The sequence below is a fragment of the Pelophylax lessonae genome (genome assembly GCF_965119305.1).
Source record: "Pelophylax lessonae genome assembly, chromosome: 10".
In the NCBI taxonomy this organism is placed as follows: Eukaryota; Metazoa; Chordata; class Amphibia; order Anura; family Ranidae; genus Pelophylax; species Pelophylax lessonae.
In genome coordinates this window covers 5,448,394-5,472,256 of record NC_138777.1, presented here as the reverse complement: position 1 = coordinate 5,472,256, position 23,863 = coordinate 5,448,394, and the positions used below count along the sequence as shown (strand labels likewise).

Sequence of the window (23,863 nt, the reverse complement as noted above, 5' to 3'; positions counted from 1 at the left end):
TAGTTAAGTGGTAGGTGAATAGACTTTGAGAAGTTTCTGTCTAGTGGGGTGACCCAGGGGTGGAACGGGGGTTCACGGGAGGGGGAGCCAGGGATCTCTGAAGCAATCGATCAGGAAAGATCCTGGAAGAGTCATGTGAGGCTCTTTTTTTAGAAGGGGTCCTTAGGGGAAAGGATGTTTAAAGGGGACTTTTAGAGAAGGTGGAGAAGAGATGAGTTTATAGTAAAAGTTTGGAAATTGAAGGGTCTTAATAGTTAATTCTTGTAGTGGGAAGAGGTTTCAGGAAGAAGACATAGACTGGAGTGAGGAGGAGATTCTAGAAGGACGACAGTATCTTTATATTGAGGGGTCTCCACAACAGAGATTTTTATTATAGAAGGAGCAGTGATTTAGAAGGGTGGGTGGGGGGAGGCCAGGAGATTTTACAAAGAAGGAGCTCCTTGGAGGCAAATTACTGAAGTGAAGGAGGGGCTAAAACGAAGACAGCCCCAGAAGAGCATCCTCTGGATGAAACTCCCTTGGGGTGTAGTGCTTGGTGGAGCACCTTCTATCTTCTTTGGCACTATGGGGTCCCTAGGGGCCCCCTTCCCATTCTTCCTGCTGCTGCTACCTGTCTGCACTTCTCCGCACCCTGCTGCACGCACTCATAACTGTAAGTATCTCAGTATTGCCTCTGTATATAGTTATGACTTGTCATTGATTGCTATCTGCCCTGCTGTTGGCTAAAGCAGTTTGATACATTATCTCCCTAGTTTCAAACTGTCTGAAATAAAACCTGTTGCCTTATAGCCACCAATCAGATTAAACCTGTTCTTACCATAGTTTTATAGTGTGGTCCTGAATATGATTGGCAGCTGTGGGGTAACAGACAGGTTTTATTTGAGACATCTTGATAATGGAGTGCGCCGTGTTTGAAGGTTGTTGGTGCAAATTGGACGAGCATCTGAATCAGTCCCTTTGTTCCCTGTCAGACTAAACCAGTGTATGGGGAGGTAGACTGGAGGCATCCCATTGTCATCATTGGTATGCAGGGATATTGGGAAAGGGTTGGATTTAGAAGAGGTCTAACTATGCCTTGCTGGTTATTAATTTTCATTACGCCACAGAAAGGTTGCATGACACCTAATGTCCAATCATTATACCCCATGTATGGGTAAAGTGATAAAAAAATGCTCTGTATAGCCAAAAAATGTTGTAGACCTGACCGCCACACCTATATGAGCTTGTTGGACATCCAATGCCAAAACCAGGGGCAGACTGGCAACTTTCGGCCCAGGGGGCAAGTACAAACCAGAGGCCCATGGTGCAGGGACTCGGCCCCCCCTTCCACTTCCCTCCACCCCCCTCCCACTCTCCCAATCCTCCTCCTGACCCCCATTCCAAGCTGAAGCCCTGCTCCAGATACTCTCTGAATCCGAGTTCCCAACCTGGCCAGCAGGGGGAGGTTGGGGGGAGCTGGGACAGCTCGGTTGGGGCTGGCCGGGGCAGAAGAGTCTCCAGTGGGGCATGGAAACGGCCTCTGCTCAGACACAGTTTACACCATGCACGCTGGGGGGGGGGGGGGTCCTGTGCTCTGTCCTTGTCTTCATCCCACACTCAGTAGGTCAGCAGTGGGGACTTTTTACTTCTCTTCACCAGGAATCCTTTAGGAATGTCTGTGGCAGAAGTGGTGAAGCCTTTTGATGGGGCATCAAAGTGGCCCAGGGGGCAATTGCCCCTCTGCCTCCTGGCCCAGTCCTCCCCTGGCCAAAACCATGGTCATTATAATGGAGATGCCCCCCTTTTGTGGTGACAATAACCTCCACTCTTCTGGGAAGACTTTTCACAAGATTTTGGAAGGTGTCTGTGGGAATTTGTGCCCAGTTGTGAGGTCAGGTTGGATGAGAAGACCTGGCTCACCATCTGTGTTACGATTCACCACAAAGGTGTTTGGAAAGGTTGAGGTCGGACGTCTATGCAGGATGCTCGAGTTCCTCCACACCAGACTGGTCAAACAATGTCTTTATAGAGCTGGCTTTGTACATAGGAGGACAGTCATGCTGGTACAGAAAAGGGTCTTCACCAAACTGTTACCGCAAGACTGAAAGAGCGCAATTGTCTACAATGTCTTTGTATGATGGCGTATTATCATACCTTTCAATCGAGATTCCTAAACTCCATCATTTGGAGAAGGGTTCAAAAACTTTTGGCTTTATATGTACGTCCAATCATTATACCCCATGTATGGGTAAAGTGATAAAAAAAATGCTCTGTATAGTCAAAAAATGTTGTAGACCTGACCGCCACACCTATATGAGCTTGTTGGACATTCCATGCCAAAACCATGGTCATTATAATGGAGATGCCCCCTTTTGTGGTGACAATAACCTCCACTCTTCTGGGAAGACTTTTCACAAGATTTTGGAAGGTGTCTGTGGGAATTTGTGCCCGTTTGTGAGGTCAGGTTTTGAGCTTGGATGAGAAGACCTGGCTCACCATCAGCGTTACGATTCACCACAAAGGTGTTTGGAAAGGTTGAGGTCGGACGTCTATGCAGGATGCTCGAGTTCCTCCACACCAGACCGGTCAAACAATGTCTTTATAGAGCTGGCTTTGTACATAGGAGGACAGTCATGCAGGTACAGAAAAGGGTCTTCACCAAACCGCAAGGCTGAAAGAGCTCAATTGTCTACAATGTCTTTGTTTGATGGATTATTATCAATACCTTTCAATCGAGATTCCTAAACTCCATCATTTGGAGAAGGGTTCAAATACTTTTGGTTTTATAGTATATGTATACACTCACCGGCCACTTTATTAGGCACACCTTGCTATTACGAGCACAATTGGCTACAATGTCATTGTACGATTGAGTATTCTCATACTTTCCAATGGAGACACCTGAACTCCATCATTTCGAGAAGGGTTCAAATACTTTTGGCTATATAGTATATATACACTCACCGACCACTTTATTAGGCACACTTGCAAGTACCGGGTTGGACCCCCTTTTGAACTCCCTTCATTCTTTGTGCCATAGATTCAGGTGTTGGAAACATTCCTCAGAGATTTTGCTCCATAGTGACATGATAGCATCACGCAGTTGCTGCAGATTTGTCGGCTGCACATCCATGATGCCAATCTCCCGTTCCACCACATCCCAAAGGTGCTCTATTGGATGAGATGAGGTGAGTGTGGAGGCCATTGGAGGACAGTGACCTCATTGTCATGGTAAAGAAACCAGTGGTGAGATGATTGGAGCTTTGTGATATGGTGCATTATCCTGCTGGGAGGAGCCATCAGAAGATGGGGACACTGTAGTCATAAAGGGATGGACATGGTCAGCAATAATACTCAGGTAGGCCCGTGGGGTTTATACCATGCTCAGTTGGTACTAAGGGGTCCAAAGTTTGACAAGAAAATATCCCCAACACCATTACATCACCACCACACGCCTGAACCATCACCCTCCTCCCCCACACCACCACCAGCCTTAACCCTTACCCCCCCCCCTCCTCCCCCACGCCATTACACCACCACCACCAGCCTGAACCATCACGTCCTCCCCACACCACTATACCACCACCAGCCTTAACCATTACCCCCCCTCTCCTCCTCCACACCATTACACCACCACCAGCCTTAACCATTACCCCCCCCTTCCCCTCCTCCCCCACACCATTACACCACCACCAGCCTTAACCATTACCCCCCCCCTTCCCCTCCTCCCCCACACCATTACACCACCACCACCAGCCTGAACCATCACCGTCCTCCCCCACACCACTATACCACTACCAGCCTTAACCATTACCCCCCCTCCTCCCCCACACCATTATACCACCACCACCACCAGCCTGAACCGGTGATACAAGGCAGGATGGATCCATGCGCCAAATTCTGACCCTCCCATCTGAATGTTGCAGCTGAAACCGAGACTCATCAGACCAGGCAACGTTTTTCCAATCTTCTATTATCACATTTTGTAGCCTCGGTTTCCTGTTCTTAGCTGACAGTAGTGGCACCCAGTGTGGTCTTCTGTTGCTGTAGCCCATCTGCTTCAAGGTTGGATGTGTTGTGCATTCAGAGATGGTATTCTGCATACCTTGGCTGTAACGAGTGGTTACTTGAGTTGCTGTTGCCTTTCCATCATCTGAAATCAGTCTGCCCATTCCCCTCTGACATCAACAAGGCATTTTCCTCCACACAACTGCCGCTCATTGGATATTTTCTCTTTTTCCCACCATTCTCTGTAAACCCGAGAGATGGTTGTGTGTTCAAATCCCAGAAATACTCAGATCAGCCCGTCTGCCACCAACAACCATGCCACGTTCAAAGTCCCTTAAATTCCCTTTCTTCCTCATTCTGATGCTCGGTTTGAACTTCAGCAAATCATCTTCACCACGTCTAGATGCCTAAATGCATTGACTTGCTGCCATGTGATTGGCTGATTGACAATTTCTGTTGCCAAGTAATTGCACAGGTGTACCTAATCAAGTGGCCGGTGAGCGTATACAATGCTTAAAAAAATTGAAGGAACACTTTTCAATCGGAGTATAGCATCAAGTCAATTAAACTCCTGGGATATTAATCTGGTCAGTTAAGTAGCAGAGGGGGGTTGTTATTCAGTTTCAGCTGCTCTGGTGTTAATGAAATTAAATAGATGGGCAACAATGCGACAACCTCGATAACAGGAATGGATTTACAGGTGGAGGCCACTGACATTTATTCCCCTACTCATCTTTTCTGAGTGTTTTTCACCAGTTTTGCATTTGGCTGGGGTCAGTGTCACTACTGGTAGCATGAGGAGATACCTGGACCCTATAGAGGGGGTCAGTGTCACTACTGGTAGCATGAGGAGATACCTGGACCCTATAGAGGGGGTCAGTGTCACTACTGGTAGTATGAGGAGATACCTGGACCCTATAGAGGGGGTCAGTGTCACTACTGGTAGCATGAGGAGATACCTCGACCCTATAGAGGGGGTCAGTGTCACTACTGGTAGCATGAGGCCATACCTGGACCCTATAGAGGGGGTCAGTGTCACTACTGGAAGTATGAGGAGATACCTGGACCCTATAGAGGGGGTCAGTGTCACTACTGGAAGTATGAGGCCATACCTGGACCCTATAAAGGGGGTCAGTGTCACTACTGGTAGCATGAGGAGATACCTGGACCCTATAGAGGGGGTCAGTGTCACTACTGGTAGTATGAGGAGATACCTGGACCCTATAGAGGGGGTCAGTGTCACTACTGGTAGCATGAGGCCATACCTGGACCCTATAGAGGGGGGTCAGTGTCACTACTGGAAGTATGAGGAGATACCTGGACCCTATAAAGGGGGTCAGTGTCACTACTGGTAGCATGAGGAGATACCTGGACCCTATAGAGGGGGTCAGTGTCACTACTGGAAGTATGAGGAGATACCTGGACCCTATAAAGGGGGTCAGTGTCACTACTGGTAGCATGAGGAGATACCTGGACCCTATAGAGGGGGTCAGTGTCACTACTGGTAGCATGAGGCCATACCTGGACCCTATAGAGGGGGGGTCAGTGTCACTACTGGTAGCATGAGGAGATACCTGGACCCTATAGAGGGGGGTCAGTGTCACTACTGGTAGCATGAGGAGATACCTGGACCCTATAGAGGGGGGTCAGTGTCACTACTGGTAGCATGAGGCCATACCTGGACCCTATAGAGGTTGCACAGGCAGTCCAACTCCTCCAGGATGGCACATCAATACTTCCCATTACCAGAAGGTTTGCTGTGTCTCCCAGCACAGTCTCAGGAGCATGGAGGAGATTCCAGGAGACAGGCAGTTACTCTAGGAGAGCTGGACAGGGCTGTAGAAGGTCCCTTAACCCATCAGCAGGTCCGGTATCTGCTCCTTTGTGCAAGGAGGAACAGGATGAGCGCTGCCAGAGCCCTACAAAATGACCTCCAGCAGGACACTGGTGTGAATGTCTCTGACCAAACAATCAGAAACAGACTTCATGAGGGTGGCCTTAGGGCCCGACGTCCTCTAGTGGGCCCTGTGCTCACTGCCCGGCACCGTGGAGCTCAATTGGCATTTGCCATTGAACACCAGAATTGGCAGCTCCACCACTGGCGCCCTGTGCTTTTCACAGATGAGAGCAGAGTTCACCCTGAGCACATGTGACAGACGTGAAAGGGTCTGGAGAAGCCATTGAGAAAGTTATGCTGCCTGTAACGTGGTTCAGTATGACCGGTTTGGTGGTGGGTCAGTGATGGTCTGGGGAGGCAAATCCATGGAGGAACGCACAGACCTTTACAGGGTAGACAATGGCACCCTGACTGCCATTAGGTATCGGGATGAAATCCTTGGACCCATTGTGAGATCATACACTGGTGCAGTGGGTCCTGGGTTCCTCCTGGTGCACAACAATGCCCGGCCTCATGTGGTGAGAGTTTGCTGCCAGTTCCTGGAGGGTGAAGGAATTCATACCATTGAATGGCCCCTACGCTCGCCCGCCCTACAGTATCTCATAAAAGTGAGTACACCCCTCGCATTTTTTAAAATACTTTATTATACCTTTTCACGTGACAACACTGAAGAAATGGCACCTTGCTACTTCTATTTCCAAAAGACAACCTCTGGATATGACGCTGAGCACGTGCACTGAACTTCTTTGGTTGGCCATGGCAAGGCCTGTTCTGATTGGAACCTGTCCTGTTAAACTGCTGTATGGTCTTGGCCACCGTGCTGCAGCTCAGTTTCAGGGTCTTGGTAATCTTCTTATAGCCTAGGCCATCTTTATGTAGAGCAACAATTCTTTTTTTTTTTCAAATCCTCAGAGAGTTCTTTGCCATGAGGTGCCATGTTGAACGTCCCGTGACCAGTATGAGAGAGTGAGAGCGATAACACCAAATATAACACACCTGCTCCCCATTCACACCTGAGACCTTGTAACACTAACGAGTCACATGACACCGGGGAGGTAAAATGGCTAATTTGGTCCAATTTGTACATTTTCACTTAGAGGTGTACTCCCTTTTGTTGCCAGTGGTTTAGACATTAATGGCTGTGTGTTGAGTTATTTTGAGGGGACACCAAATTTACACTGTTATACAAGCTGTACACTCACTACTTTACATTGTAGCAAAGAAAAGATAGAATAAAATATTTACAAAAATGTGAGGGGTGTACTCACTTTTGTGAGATACTGTAAATGCAATAGAAACACCTATGGGACATTATGTTTCGGTTGCACCTCTGCCTATTCAGGAGCTCAGTGATGCCCTGGTCCAGATCTGGGAGGAAATACCCCAGGACACCATCCTTCCTCTCATTAGGAACATGCCCAGACGTTGTCAGGCATGCATACAAGCACGTGGGGGCCATACACACTACTGAGGACCATTTTGAGTTGCTGCAATGACATTTCAGGTAAAATGGACTCGCCTGCTGCATAATTTTTTTCACTTTGATTTTCGGGGTGTCTTTGAATTCAGCCCTCTGTAGGGGGATGGTGAAAATGAGAAGACAACCACCACTCAGGTGAGCAATCCCGATGCTGTGGGTGCTGACTCCAGCTCGCCACCGCTGCAACAGTAGAAATGAAGGAGAAATTAGCTGCACACCACCAGCTACTAGGAAGTTGATTCCTTTATTAACATACATCAAAGGTATAAACTATGTGTACATACAACACGAGGTGACGTATGTTAATAAAGGATTCATCTTCCTAGCAGCTGGTGGTGTGCGGCTGATTTCTCTGTAGGGTGACAATCTTAATTTCCATCAAACTAAGTGGCATCCTTTCCTTCCTAATACATTACCCAGTCCATACCAGTATAGATCCTAACACATTACCCAGTCCATATCAGTATAGATCCTTACACATTACCCAGTCCATACCAGTATAGATCCTAACATTACCCAGTCCATACCAGTATAGATCCTAACACATTACCCAGTCCATATCAGTATAGATCCTAACACATTACCCAGTCCATATCAGTATAGATCCTAACACATTACCCAGTCCATACCAGTATAGATCCTAACACATTACCCAGTCCATACCAGTATAGATCCTAACACATTACCTAGTCCATACCAGTATAGATCCTAATACATTTCCCAGTCCATACCAGTATAGATCCTAATACATTTCCCAGTCCATACCAGTATAGATCCTAACACATTACCCAGTCCATACCAGTATAGATCCTAACACATTACCAGGGCCGGATTAAGGGCATCATGGGCTTGGTGCTGAGGATTTTGAAGGGCCTTAAGGGCCGTGCCTTGGCATGCACCCAGAGGAGGAAGGGTGCAGCCATGCATGCCTAATTCAACATGGAATGCTGTCTCTGAAGCCCATAAACACATCCATGCATCGGCAACTGTCCCTCCTTGTCTGGCCTTCATGCTGTGTGGGAAGGTTCTGAGGGAGCTGCCTGGGGAAGCGAGCATAGAAGCCAGACTTCTGTGTTTACAAGTGACAGAAGAGCGGTAACAGTGAATATGGCCAACCCGGGGCCTATATAAAAGGTAGGGGCCTGGAGCTGCAGCTCCAATAGCCCCTACGTTAATCTGGCCCTGCACATTACCCAGTCCATACCAGTATAGATCCTAACACATTACCCAGCCCATACCAGTATAGATCCTAACACATTACCCAGTCCATACCAGTATAGATCCTAACACATTACCCAGTCCATACCAGTATAGATCCTAACACATTACCCGGTCCATACCAGTATAGATCCTAGCACATTACCCAGCCCATACCAGTATAGATCCTAACACATTACCCAGTCCATACCAGTATAGATCCTAACACATTACCCAGCCCATACCAGTATAGATCCTAACACATTACCCAGTCCATACCAGTATAGATCCTAACACATTACCCAGTCCATACCAGTATAGATCCTAACACATTACCCAGTCCATACCAGTATAGATCCTAACACATTACCCAGTCCATACCAGTATAGATCCTAACACATTACCCAGTCCATACCAGTATAGATCCTAGCACATTACCCAGCCCATACCAGTATAGATATCTAGCATGGTATTACTGTATTCCCCTTTGAGATCTGATGTGTTTTCTAAGTGTTCCTTTCATTTTTTTGAGCAGTGTATTTATAGTTTGTGTATGTATGTATGTGTATATATATATATATATATATATGCACACACAGTACCCATGTAATAAATGCCTATCAGTACATTGATTGATAGATATTTTGCCTATAGGCATCCAACCAGTGATGACATGCTTCTCCTCGCATGGTTCTGTTTGTAAACATCTCTGGGATCAGCCAGTTGTCTTCTCAGACCCCACAGCTCATTAACTTTCACAGGAGTGCGGAAAGCCTGAGCCTTATCTTGAAGCCAACCATGCTGGCGTGGGACTGATATTATTGGAGATGCTGTCATGGGTGCTTTACCAGTTAAATAATTGTCTATGGGTGCAACTCCCCAGTAACTAATCGCTATCCGTGGTGATTTTGTTTTTACAGCAAAATAAACTTTTATTTCCTTGATTGTAGAAATTCTCAGTGTTGGTGGTTAGAAAAACAAATGTCTCATTTTTTTTTTTTTTTTATTGGTAGAAAATTTGGCACCAATATTGTTTTTATGTTCTTTCACGTCAAGCGCTGGGGTATTGTGATTGGAGTACTATTATCAGCTCTGTAGAGGAATTTGGAATATTTTACCCCGTGTTCCTCTTCGCCTATAACAATGACACTGTGACGTTAGCGCTCACCAGCTGAGACTTTATGAACTGTCCTCATTGTCCCGCCTGGTATGTGTCCCCTGCCAGCCTTAACCCCATCCTGCTTCATGTATTGTCCAGGGGACAGGAGGCAAACTTCAGTAGCTTCATTCAGCAGCAAAAATCTCCCAAAAATGTAATATTTGTTGTGTATATACTGTATATTGCTAATTGTACTTTGTTTTGATCATTGCTGCTCCAAGCATTTCTGTGATTGCTTTGAATGTTGACAAACTTCTCTAGAATTTATCTAAAACTTTTTTTTGTTTTGGATAATGTGTGGAAGGGTTAGAACCCCTGTCAAATTTTCTCAAGTCATCTTCCAGAACAGCTTCCACAGTGACTTCAAAGTGTTTGTTTTCAAAGGTTCAACAAACAGGTCATACTTACCTGCTCTGTGTAGTGGATTTGTACGAGCAGCCCTGATTCTCCTCTTCTTGGGTACCCCGCCATTGTTCCTGGCCCCTCCCTTCTGTGGAGTGCCCCCAGAGCAAGCTGCTTGCTCTAAGGGCACTCATGCATGCTCACTCCCAAGCCACACAGAGTGTGGCTCAGCCCCGCTCTCTCCTTAATGGCTGTGTTTGACACATTGGCTGCTGCTGCTGTGTCTTAGCCAATGAGGAGGGACTTGAGGGAAAGCTTCTGCTCTGTTGCACGTTGCTGGATCGGGCTCAGATGAGACCCTACCAACTGAGTATTGTTGCTGACCATGTCCATCCCTTTATGACTACAGTGTACCCATCTTCTGATGGCTCCTCCCAGCAGGATAATGCATTATGTCACAAAGCTCCAATCATCTCACCACTGGTTTCTTGGACATCACAAAGAGGTCACTGTACTCCAATGGCATCCATAATCATCACATCTCAATCCAATATAGCAGTGGTCCTCAACCCTGGTCCTCAGGGCCCACTAACAGGCCAGGTTTGCAAGATAACTGAAATAAATCCCAGGTGATATAATTTGCTGCTCAGTGATTGCAGTACTCTAGTCTGCATCTCCTCAAGGTAATACTTAAAATCTAGCCTGTTAGTGGGCCCTGAGGACCGGAGTTGAGGACCACTGCAATAGAGTACCTTTGGGATGTGGTGGAATAAGAGATTGGCATCATGGATGTGCAGCCGACAAATCTGCAGCAGAAAAAATAGTGATGCTCAGCACCCTGCTCCTGTGCTCAGAACCTGGTCCTCAGGCTGTCTCTATCACGGAACTTATACTTGGCATCCACTCTGGCTAAGCTTTGCTGCCCTCTACGACCGGGGTGGTCAACCAGACACTGTAAATAGAAAACAAAGAAAGGGGCGCACCAGCCTAGCGCATTATCCTCAGCTAGTTTTATTGATGATAAAGTTTAAAATCAGCTATTCTCACACATGCGTAAAGGTCAAGCATTTCAGTTCCATAAAGCAGCATCTTTATAGGAGTCCAATATCTCGTAGAGACGGAGGGCTGCCAGAGGCTCTGAGGAAGAGGCACGGCCTTGAAACGCGTCAGCCCTCCGTCTTTACGAGATATTGGACTTCTATAAGGATGCTGCTTTATGGAACTGAAATGCTTGACCTTTACGCATGTTTGTGAATAGCTGATTTTAAACTTTTTTATCAATAAAACTCGCTGAGGATAATGCGCTAGGCTGGTGCGCCCCTTTCTTTGTTTTCTATTTACAGACAAATCTGCAGCAACTGCATGATGCTATTATGTCACTATGGAGCAAAATCTCTGAGGAATGTTTCCAACACCTTGTTGAATCGATGCCACGAAGAATGTAGACAGTTCTGAAGGCAAAAGGGGGTCCAACCTGGTACTAGCAAGGTGTACCTAATAAAGTGGCCGGTGAATGTACATACCAATACATCAGCTCCACCAGAAGTATCTCAGGTTTGCAAACAGCACATGACATAACATTGACAGTTCCAAGCTTTACTGTTTGGTCTCTCACCAGAGCCCAGGACATTTACCAAAGTTATGTCACACTTTCATTTACAGGGAATTTTGGTTATTCCTTCTATAGATGACATCCTTTATTATGCTCAGTTTCCAGGCAAACTATTATCGAACCTCCACAATGTACCTAAGACCCTGTAGACCTTAGTATGGAGAGTCAATTGGAAGACGTATTTACTACTTCTTCACAGACCAGGATATTTCTGGGTTACCCAACAGACTCTGTATCTCAGGATATATTCCTTACTCAGGAAAGGATAGCCAAGATTGTGCCTATGGTTCAGGAGATGAGGGCATCTCCTCTAGTATCCCTCAGACAGGTCAAGAGACTTCTGTTACTATTGACCTCCTCTTTTCCAGTGATCACTTGAGCAAAGCTCCATGGTAGAGTGCTACAGTTTCCTCCAAATAGGATAACAGTGCAGATTTTCTGGACTCCCTAGTTCCTCACCCACAGCAGTATGTTTGGATTTGGCTGGTGGTTGGAGACAGGAAACCAACCAGGTGACCTTGGAAGCAGTCTTAGCCAATAAGGACCACTACAGATGTCAGTGATTGAGGCGCTCATGCTCCCATTCATCAGGTTCAAGGAGTATGAGAAAAGACTATAGCAGCAGCTTTGTCCGACTACAGGGAATTGGTGGCCATAGGGAGAGCACTGCTGACCTTGCAAGAAGTAGTCAGGTATCATAATATTCTTATCCCTTCAGATGCTACCATCAGGTCACTAGATTTAGCACTAAAAGTCTTGTGCTGGAGGTAAAAAAGTTTGTTCTCTGGCTGCAGTTCACAGAAGGTGGTCCCTAAATAGGGAAATAAATTGATTTTTGTAATGTTCCGGTACCTTTGGTACCCTAAATTACACTTTCCACAAGTGTATGCGCCCCACCATTTACTTTTGGAAAGGTGCGCATACACCTTTAAGACTGGAGCTGTCATCACCCAGCGCCGGACTAGATGGCTATTTAAAGCGCCGGTTCTCACTCACATGTGTTCGTTCAAACACCCTTACCTGGATGCTAACCTTGCTTGAAGCTTCCATGCTTGCAAGCTTACCTCGCTGACGGAACCTCGCCGCGCTGATCCCTGTATCCCGCTACTGGATCATCCGCCTCTCCTGAACCACCCTTCGGCTGTATCGCTAATAGTGCTAAGTACCCCGCAGGGGAATTCTCTATAAACTTATACTAAGCTTACACTATCTAGCTCTGCATAGTAAAGACTGTTTATTACATCTGCATAACTAGATTGCTAGCTCTTGAGACAACTGCTACTTTTCTGCACTGGGTTGATCTCTTTTGTATGTCCACCTGCTATTCTGTCATCTGCTACCATACAACATTGCTAAACCTTCCTGCATCCATCTGCTACTGTCTCACCTTCAAGTGTCTATCACCTACCACCTCCACTCAACCTATCCCTCAACCTTCATCATTGTGTTACCACATACATAAAGTCATTCTAGGAACCAGCTTGCTAATTGTGTGTATTTACTGGCTGAAATAAGACCTTCCACACATGATGAGTCATTGAGGTTGGGAATGGTATCTCAGCATATCTCTTACATGACTACTGACGTGGAACTATTTCTGCAGCTGAAAATCCACACCATATAAGAAACGCAGGAGCGTTACAATTTTTAGCAAACAGGCCATCCACTCGATGGAGCGGGAGATCAATAAAGACTTTTTTCTTCTCATAGTAGAGAAATGGGGCTTGACAATGAATTGGTGGCCATAGGGAGAGCACTGCTGATCTTGCAAAAAGTAGTCAGGCATCAGAATATTCTTATCCTTTCAGATGCTAACATCAGGTCACTAGATCTTTTAGTTTTAGCACTAAAAGTCTTGTCTTTGAGGAACAAAATGTTGGAGCGGAAGACCAATGAAGATTTTTTCTCCACATAGATATATGGGGCTTGCCGGGGGTGGACTTGTTTGCATCGAAGAAAAACAAAGGTCATAGAATTCTTTTCTCTGAGCCAAGAAACATTTTCTGGGAATACATTCTCTCTTCCATCCATGGCCCTTTCATTTTGGGCTATGTTTATCCTCCTCTTTCCCTTCTTCCATTGGTTGTCCAGGTGTTGGGGCAGTTCTAGGGTGTTCTGATCCCCATAACCCCTTGGTTGCCCAGGAGGACCTGGTTCACCAGTATATGGAATTTATGCAAAAGGCTGGAACATGTTTTCCTTTTTGTGCAGTAAAAGCAAACATACTGCCCTGGGGGTGCCAGTGGTTCTTGAATTTTTTCAACATGGAGTCGATGTGGGCTTCTTATTGAGTATACTCAAGGTGCAAATATACTGGCATTCAGTGTTTCTGGATGCTAAGCTTGTAGAAGATTCTCTAATTAAAAGATCCCTCTCCACCTGAGAAAGGTGTACACCTGCAAAAAGTGGTGGCACTGCTGGATCTTTCTAGAGCAGGGTTTCTCAACCAGGCTCCTATGGAAACCTAGGGTTTCCCCAAAGGTTGGTAGGAGTTCCTAGAGCAATGAGCAATTTTTGCCTTGCAGTTAAGTCCCTACTGGTGCTGCTGACCTTTTTTTTTAGCTATCTGTAAGGGGGCAATCCTCCCCAATGTCCACAAGTGTAAGGAGCATTCTTCCCACAGAGCATCACACCAATGTATTATGAGTTTTACATATAGTAATTATATTGGTGGGTTCCCTGAGACCAGAAACTTCCTTTCAAGGGTTCCTAAGTGTTTTTCATCATGGATAGAGCAAGGGAGGGTTATCCCCTGTAAAACTTTTTTTTTCACCATCTGTGGCCCATTGGGGAGATTTCCCTTCACTTTCTGTCCATAGCCAAACAGGGAGTGAGAGGAAATCCCTGCAAATTAAGGGAAATCTCTAGGGACCCCCAGGTCACAAGAACTAGTGTCTTTATTAAAATATTTCCCCTCTATTACATTTCTGGGGACAACCCAAAATTTTGGATTTTCTTTTACTTTTGCTTTGAATGATAATGGTAAATGGGACAAATAGAGAGGGTGAATCTTCTTAAAGTGGGCACAAACAGCAATAAAAAATGACAATTGTTCTAATCCCTCTCCATTTTATCCAATACTTAAAAAAAAACCTTGCCTTTAGTTATACTTGAACTCTTTCCCCATGTGGATTCTTCCTTGAAGTTTTTGACCTTAAGCAGGGTACACACTAGTAGAAAATCTGTCCCGAAAATTCCCGCCCGATCGTCCGATTTTCGCCTAGTGTGTACACAACTTTCAGCAGCCGATGCCGACATTTTCAACGAAAAAAACGGAGGGACAAACACCAAAATTTTTTTTCCGTCCGTCCCCAGACGACCGATTTTCGTTTAATGTGTATGCAGTATGTCCGTGAAAAATTGGATACGAAAGACCTTCAGACATGATCTGAAGTTGCTGACAACCCGGAAGTCTAGGAACAAATGTGCCAAAAAAAAAAGAAAAATCGGACGAGAAATTTCGTGAACCTTTATGCACTGTCAACTAAAAACGGTAATGAATGCTGAGAAGACAGAGAAAAATCGGAGGATATTTCGTCCGATTTTCATTAAGTGTGTACGGCCCTTTAGACTGCCTTCCTTCTGGCCATAATGTTGGTTAGAAGGGTAGAACGGTAGGAGATTTACAAGTGTTATCTATGAAAGAGTCTTATCTAACATTACTTCCCAATACAATAATTCTGAAATCCAACAAACTTCCTCAAAGTGGCTTCAAGCTTTCATAAATGACAATAAATGGGATTACCATCATTTTGTGATAATTGTAAGAATGCCAAAAAGGAGTAGATAATTTGTCTGCATGTACATAGGGGCCTACTATATTACCTGGAAACAAGAGAATTTAGAAGATCCAGTCACCTTTTAGTTATCTTTAGTGGCCATAAAATGGATTTCAAGCCTTTAGGAGCTTAGTAGCTGGATGAATTCAAGAAACTATTTTGTTTAGATACGAGAAAGAAAAGGAAAGTCTCAGATCCCTGGGGTCTTGAAGGCCTACTCAAGGGCTAGGTCAATGGCAGCTTCCTAGGCAACACGAGCAGCTGCCATGTTGGATCAAAACTGTAGTGCAGTTGTATGGCCAAGTCACAACAACTTCATAAGACATTGAGTGGGGGTGCTTCCTCAACAAGATCTGATCTGCAGCAGAAAGGTTCCGCAAGAAGGAGTTCCACCCTGAGGTGTTTAACACATGCTTTTCCTCTCACATAGCTGTCCTGGAAGATGATTGGGCAAACTCCCAATACCAGAAACAGTGTTTTTAGGAATCTTCCTGGACAGCGTTCCTGGTTTTCACCCGTTGGACAGTTCTTCTGTGGTTTTGTTGTTTGGGGTGATGTTCTGTTTCCCTCGTGTACTTGCTGACGGTAGTCTACTTTAAACTCACTGAGGGCCAAGGGGGGCTAGCTGTACTTGAAGATTCCTAGAAATAGTGTCAAAACAACTTCATAAGATGATTGGGGGTGCTTCCTCAACAAGATTTGATCTGCAGCAGAAAGGTTCCGCAAGAAGGAGTTCCACCCTGAGGTGTTTAACACATGCTTTTCCTCTGATATAGCTGTCCTGGAAGATGATTGGGCAAACTCCCAATACCAGAAACAGTGTTTTTAGGAATCTTCCTGGACAGCGTTCCTGGTTTTCACCCGTTGGACAGTTCTTCTGTGGTTTTGTTGTTTGGGGTGATGTTCTGTTTCCCTCGTGTACTTGCTGACGGTAGTTTACTTTAAACTCACTGAGCGCCAAGGGTGGTTAGCTGTACTTGAAGATTCCTAGAAATAGTGTCACCGGTAAGTCTGGAAATATTATTGCTGTCCTGGTGCCACTGAGACAGTAAGGCTCCGTTCACACTTAGATGTGACTTTCATGTGACTTTACATGCTCTGGCACTCAAATTGCAAGAAATTTGCATTAAAGTAGCCCAGTAACCTTTCCAAAGTAGCATAGATAGGAACAAGTGCCAAAATCAATGGGCTCTGACTTTGTGTACAAAGTCGCATTACAAGTCGCACTAGTGTGAATGGAGCCTAAAGCTGGCCCTACACCTGTAGTATTTTGTTCAAAAGTTTGGACAAAAAAGTATAAAAATCTCTTGTCCAACCTTTCGATGGTTGTTCATAGACTTGGCTAATTTCACACAACTTTTTGATTGAGCACCATGTCTCGATTTATAGATAGATCTGACAAGTCCCTGCACATAAAGCTGGTTAAGACTTTTCTCTACTGGGAACCAATTCAACTATTAGAAATTTGTTTATTCCCATTCAATTTAAAATGGTTGTAAAGGAACAAGGTTCCCTCTCCGGGAACTCGCGCTGCCTCTCCAGGGACTCACACTCCTAATTGGCTTTTGGCATCAACGGGGGCCAAAGTCTCCTGCCAATCACAGCCACTGAGCCAATCCGGAGATGGAGAGGGCAGGTCCAAGCTGCGGTTCCATGTGTGAATACAGCACCTTATAAAAGTATTCACACCCCTTGAAATGTTCCACGTTTTTCATGTTACAACCAAAAACGCTGGCATGACTCATACGTCTATTTCCCAATGACAACCTCTGGATATGACTCTGAGCACGTGCACTCAACCTCTTTGGTCGACCACGACGAGGCCTGTTCTGAGTGAAACCTGTCCTGGTAAATCGTTGTATGGTCTTGGTCACCACGCTGCAGCTCAGTTTCAGGGTCTTGGCAATCTCCACAGGTGTCAAACTGGCGGCCCTCCAGCTGCTGCAGAACTACAAGTCCCATGAGGCATTGCAAGGCTGACAGTTACAAGCATGACTCCCATAAGCAGAGGCATGATGGGACTTGTAGTTCCGCAACAGCTGGAGAGCTGCCTGTTTGACACCCCTTGCCTAGGCCATCTTTATGTAGAGCAACAATTCTTTTTTTAAGACCCTCAGAAAGTTCTTTGCCATGAGGTGCCATGTTGAACTTCCAGTGACCAGTATGAGAGAGTGAGAGCGATAACACCAAATTTAACACACCTGCTCCCCATTCACACCTGAGACCTTGTAACACTTACGAGTCACATGACACCGGGGAGGGAAAAATGGCTAATTGGGCCCAATTTGGACATTGTCACTTAGGGGTGTACTCACTTTTGTTGCCAGCGTTTTAGACATTAATGGCTGTGTGTTGAGTTATTTTGAGGGGACAGCAAATTTACACTGTTATACAAGCTGTACACTCACTACTTTACATTGTAGCAAAGTGTCATTTCTTCAGTGTTGTCACATGGAAAGATAGAATAAAATATTTACAAAAATGTGAGGGGGTGTACTCACTTTTGTGAGATACTGTAAATCCTGTATAATAATATAAATAAATATCAAAAAGTTTTGGTTTTAGATACTTTAAATTTTCATTTTAGAATGAAATCTCTATACAAATTTTCCTGGAAGAGAAGGAAAGACGTTGGATGGGATTATTGTGGTGTTGTCTGGTGACGCAGAGGAACATGTCGTAGTGCTCTGCATTGTGTGACGGACGTTGTACATTAGCTTGGTTCTGGACTGTGTTATATGGACCTTTTCAATGACTATCATCCCGTCATCCCTAAATGTATTGCCAGATTGCTGAATGACTGCAATGGGCCTACAGCCGGATTTCACAAAAATTTGCAATTTAAAGTGGAAATTTGCAGTTAAATATACAGAGTAAATGTTTACTTCATTTGCATTCTGTAGGAATGTTTATTGTGGGAATTAGCAACTCAAATGAGTCTGTGAACCCTGTAAAGGGTGACCGTGGAGTCTGGACTAAATACACAATCAGTTTGTCCCAGTTATTTAACAAGTTCTAGAAATTGGTTGGATGAGATCCTCTTCAGAATCTTCACGGTTCAGGTTCAACAAGGTGCTGAATATATCTGTTCGGGTTTTTACCCTATGCTGATTCTATAGCACCCTGTACTAATAGACATCAGCACACATTTGCCTCCCACTGTAGCTGTATGGACCCTTTGGGACAGGCATCTCGCTAGGCTGTAAGTACAAAGCCTGGCCCACCCATCGCCCTGACATCACTGAAAGCCCACCAGTAGCTCATGACTTCAGTGTGTTGTGTGGAAGAAGTCCACCAGCACACCTGTAGTGGTACCCTGCATTCCTAATGGTACAGGGTTTGAGGTCTGAAGTGCTTGCATTGGGACTGATCTGAGGTCTGAAGTGCATGCATGGGGTTGATCTGAGGTCTAAAGTGCATGAATTGGGGCTGATTTAGGTCTGAAGTGCATGCATTTGGGCTGATTTAGATCTGAATTGCATGCATTGGGGCTGATTTAGATCTGAAGTGCATGCATTGGGGCTGATTTAGGTCTGAAGTGCATGCATTGGGGCTGATCTTAGATCTGAAGTGCATGCATTGGGGCTGATTTAGGTCTGAAGTGCATGCATTGAAGCTGATCTGAGGTGTAAAGTACATGCATTGGGGCTAATCTTAGCTCTGAAGTGTATGCTTTGGGGCTGATCTGAAGTACATGCATTAAAGGCTGATCTGAGGTCTGAAGTGCATCCATTGGAGCTGATCTGAAGTACATGCATTGAAGCTATGAGGTCTGAAGTGCATGCATTGGGGCTGATCTGAGGATTGAAGTGCAATTGTGCATGCATAGGGGCTGATCCTAGGTCCAAAGTACTTGCATTGGGCTGATCTGAGGTGTGAAGTGCATGCATTGGAGCTGATCTTAGGTCTGAAGTGCATGCATTGGAGCTGATCTTAGGTCTTAAGTGCATGCATTGGAGATGATCTTAGGCCTGAAATGCATGCATTGCAGCTGATCTTAGCTCTGAAGTACATACATTGGGGCTGATCTGAGGTTTGAAGTGCATGCATTGGGGCAAATCCGAGGGCTGAACTGCATGCATTGGGGCTGATATAAGGTCTGAAGTACATGCATTGGGGTTGATCTTAGGTCTGAAGTGCATGCACTGGAGCTGATTTTTTTTATCTCTGAAGTGCATGCATTGGGGCTGATCTGAGGTCTAAAGTGCATGCACTGGGACTGAACTGAGGTTTGAAGTGTATGCATTGGAGCTGATCTGAGGTCTGAAGTGCATGCACTGGGGATGATGTGAGGTCTGAACTTTATGCATTGGGGCTGATATTGGGCCTAAAGTGCATGCATTGGGGCTGAGGTAAGGGCTGAAGTGTATGCAGTGGGGCTGATATGATGCCTTAGATCAGGGATCTCTAAACTACGGCCCTCCAGCTGTTGCAGAACTACACGTCCCATGAGGCATTGTAAAACTCTGACATTCACAGACATGACTAGGCATGATGGAAACTGTAGTTCCTGAACAACTGGAGGGCCATAGTTTTGAGACCCCTGCCTCAGATGCATGCATTGGGGCTGATATGTAGCCAGAGATGCATGCATTGGGGCTGATATGTAGCCAGAGATGCATGCATTGGGACTGATATGTAGCCAGAGATGCATGTATTGGGGCTGATATGTAGCCAGAGATGCATGCGTTGGGGCTGATATGTAGCCAGAGATGCATGCATTGGGGCTGATCCTAGATCTAAAGTGCATGCATTGGGGCTGATCTCAGGTTTGAAGTACTAAAAAACAAAGAAAAGAGGGTGCACCAGCTTAGCGCATTACCTTTTTACACCATTTATTCATTCATAAAAGCAAATATTTTAGTTACAAAGAGATAGAGTTAACAAGTGTATCAGTGAGTTCAAAGCCTCAACCGCTGAATCGGCAGCACATATTTAACAGCACGGGAAAAATCCATCCAGGTCTAATGTAACTAACGCATTTCCTTTACATCAGAACCCTGAGCTTCCCCTTGAAAAGTGTGGAACCCTGTTGGACCTGGATGGCTTCTTCCCATGCTGTTGATTAAGTGCTGCAGATTTGGCAGTTGTGGCTTTAAAATCACTGATACACTTGTTGACTCTGTGTGTTTGTAAGTATAAAATTTACGTTTATGAATTAACAAATGGTGTATAAAGGTAATGCGCTAGGCTGGTGCGCCCTATTTTTCTTGTTTTTTAATGCTGTGCATGATGGGTTACACTCAGTCCTAAGAGGGCAGCAAAGCATGGTGGTGCCATTTAGTTACGAACTAGAAGAGAGGAAACCTATCAGTCTTTAAAGCACCACATTGGGACTGATCTGAGGGGTGATGGTGCAGGAATTGGGGTGATGTGAGGGGTGAAGGTGCAGGATTTGGGGTGATCTTATGTTTAGGTGCAGGAATCGGGGTGATTTGAGCTTTGAAGGTGCAGGAATCGGGGTGATCTTAGGGTTGAAGGTGCAGGAATCGGGGTGATCAGAGGAGTGAAGGTACAGGAATTGAGGTGATCCGAGGGTTTAAGGTGCAGGAATTGGGGTGATCTTAGGGTTGAAGGTGCAGGAATTGGGGTGATCTGAGCTTTGGAGGTGCAGAAATTGGGGTGATCTAAGGTGTGTTGGTGCAAGAACTGGGCTGAGCAGAGTGGTTAGGGTGCAGGAATTGGGGTGATCTGAGGGTTGAAGGTGCAGGAATTGGGGTGATTTGAGCTTTGAAAGTGCAGGAATCGGGATGATCTGAGGAGTGAAGGTACAGGAATTGAGGTGATCCGAGGGTTCAAGGTGCAGGAATTGGGGTGATCTGAGGAGTGAAGGTACAGGAATTGAGGTGAGCGGAGGGTTTAAGGTGCAGGAATTGGGGTGATCTTAGGGTTAAAGGTGCAGGAATTGGGGTGATCTGAGCTTTGAAGATGCAGAAATTGGGGTGATCTAAGGTGTGATGGTGCAGGAACTGGGCTGATCGGAGTGGTTAAGGTGCAGGAATTGGGGTGATCTGAGGGTGTGAAAGTGCAGGAATTGGGGATGATGTGAGGGGTGAAAGTGCAGGAATTGGGGTGACACCAGTCCTGAGCCCGCAGATGGGCAAGCAGAGCTCGGGATACATAGCAGGGGAGCGCGAGAGGCGTGGTAGCGCGAGAGGCGAAAGCCCAGGTGCCAGGACATAATATCTTGTCGCTATGGCAACCTGGAGCCTGGGATTTGTCGAGCCCTGGTCTAAGGCTTGTGAACATGATGTAGAAAAGGTTGCTGACTCCTGGTATAGACATTTAAAATGGAAAGTTACAATGTAATGCAAAAAAAACAAAAAAGTTGACAAATTGGTGTAAAAAAAATAAATAAATAAAATAAACATGAAGAACAAAATTTACACCGCTGGAGATTAAAATAATCATTCAAAAATGAAAGGAAAGTCTTTTTTAAATCTACAAAATTCCTCGAATAACCCTCCAGTGAAAATCCATGGAGGAACAGCTTGGGGCAGCTTTGTAAATAGGTGGACTGTCAGAGTCGATAAGAACGCAGCGTCCTATCAGTTTGGAGCGATTCCACGCAGGCCGGCCCAGCAGAAAGCCTCTTCTATCTGGCCGATGGTGCCCTGTGCCAGGCCGAGGAGAGACCTCCGCATCCCGGGCTCCCATCTCCGGCCCAGACACTCGGCCTTTTCATCGCACCTTTTCCAGACGCGGCTCTGCGGTGAACTCCTGACAGTCAGACAAATATTCCCCTCTTCTGTAAATCATTCACGGATCACTGAGGTGCTTATATTATCTGCAAGTACTTATATTGTGCTGCTAATGAAACGGATCTCCTGGTGAAGGATTGGGGGGAGGGGGGGGGAGGCATGGCTGCCAACTCTGGCTGATGCCCAAGGGAAGGCGTCCCGGGATGGGAAGAATGGAAACGGAAAAATGTTTTGTTTTTAATTTCTTTTCCTTAAAAGAGAAGTATGGGGTTTGGGGTTATTTCCCATTTATACTTACCTAGGTGGATCTGTCCCCCGGCGCCTCTACACTGAGAATCGAACGATCAAACATCACTGATCGCTTGATTCCATGCACGTGCAGAGAGGGGAGGGGGGGCAGAGGGTGCTTGAGCACCTGCCCCTTTGCCCCTTAATGCCCAAAGTGCCCTTTTGTCAAGGCAAAATTTCCACAGTGGCGCCCATAAACAGTACGGCTGTAGGCCATTCCCGAAGCCTGCTCGCTCGGGAAAGCTCGTCCATGCTCGGCAGTCTCTGACCAGACCACCACCTGCACCATGTCCGCAGCCTCTGACCACCCCCTGCACCATGTCCGCAGCCTCTGACCACCCCCTGCACCATGTCCGTTGCTCCTGACCACCACCTGCACCATGTCCGCAGCCGCTGACCACCACCTGCACCATGTCCGCAGCCTCTGACCACCACCTGCACCATGTCCGCAGCCTCTGACCACCACCTGCACCATGTCCGCAGCCTCTGACCACCACCTGCACCATGTCCGCAGCCTCTGACCACCACCTGCACCATGTCCGCAGCCACTGATCACCCCCGCACCATGTCCGCAGCCACTGATCACCCCTCCCCACGCACCATGTTCGCAGCCACTGATCACCCCCTGCACCATGTGTGCAGCCACTGATCACCCCTTGCACCATGTCCGCAGTCACTAATCACCACTCGCACCATGTCCGCAGCCACTGATCACCCCCTGCACCATGTGTGCAGCCTCTGATCAGACCACCACCTGCACCATGTCCACAGCCTCTTACCACCCCCTGCACCATGTCCGCAGCCTCTGACCAGGCCACCACCTGCACCATGTCCACAGCCTCTTACCACCCCCTGCACCATGTCCGCAGCCTCTGACCAGGCCACCACCTGCACCATGTCCACAGCCTCTTACCACCACCTGCACCATGTCCAACGCCTCTTACCACCCCCTGCACCATGTCCGCAGCCTCTGACCAGACCACCACCTGCACCATGTCCTCAGCATCTTACCACCCCCTGCACCATGTCTGCAGCCTCTGACCAGACCACCACCCTTACCATGTCCACAGCCTCTTACCACCCGTTGCACCATGTCAGCAGCCACTGATCACCCCCCGATCCTGCCCTATTTAAAGCCCTGTTCCATGTTCCCCTTTTATACTTTGAGCACTTGCCCCTTCAAAGGTCTCTGCACGGCCCTGCTTGGTTCCGAGCAGAGAGCTACTGGCTGTCAGTCACCATTCTCTCCTCTGCCCCTTCCTTGCTCATTGGAGCGCTGAACTGTGAATAGGGCTGAGCGGCCGGCTCAGACTCTCAGCGGCTCGCTAAGAGTCTGAGCCGGGTGTTGGTCCAGGCACGTGCCTGGACCGACATCTGTGACGTCAGCGAGGAGCGGACCACAGACCACTCTCTGCTGAAAA

At 46.4% G+C, this 23,863-nt stretch overlaps 1 protein-coding gene and 1 long non-coding RNA gene across 3 annotated transcripts in view; one reads left to right on the top strand and one right to left on the bottom strand.

Annotated features, from left to right (window-relative positions):
* The first annotated feature begins 406 nt into the window (after positions 1-406).
* SCUBE2 (signal peptide, CUB domain and EGF like domain containing 2) overlaps positions 407-23,863 on the top strand; it is a 135,605-nt gene continuing 112,148 nt past the window's right edge. For both annotated transcript variants that reach the window (XM_082270442.1, XM_082270441.1), the window contains exon 1: positions 407-652. In XM_082270442.1, the coding sequence (XP_082126568.1) occupies positions 508-652 (145 nt within the window). In that variant the 5' untranslated portion in view covers positions 407-507. The remainder of the gene's footprint in view (positions 653-23,863) is intronic.
* On the bottom strand, positions 23,189-23,439 carry LOC309565603. The gene is made up of 3 exons (XR_014225820.1): positions 23,362-23,439; positions 23,264-23,294; positions 23,189-23,227 (listed from the first exon to the last, which is right to left on the bottom strand). It is a non-coding gene; the product is annotated as an uncharacterized lncRNA (long non-coding RNA).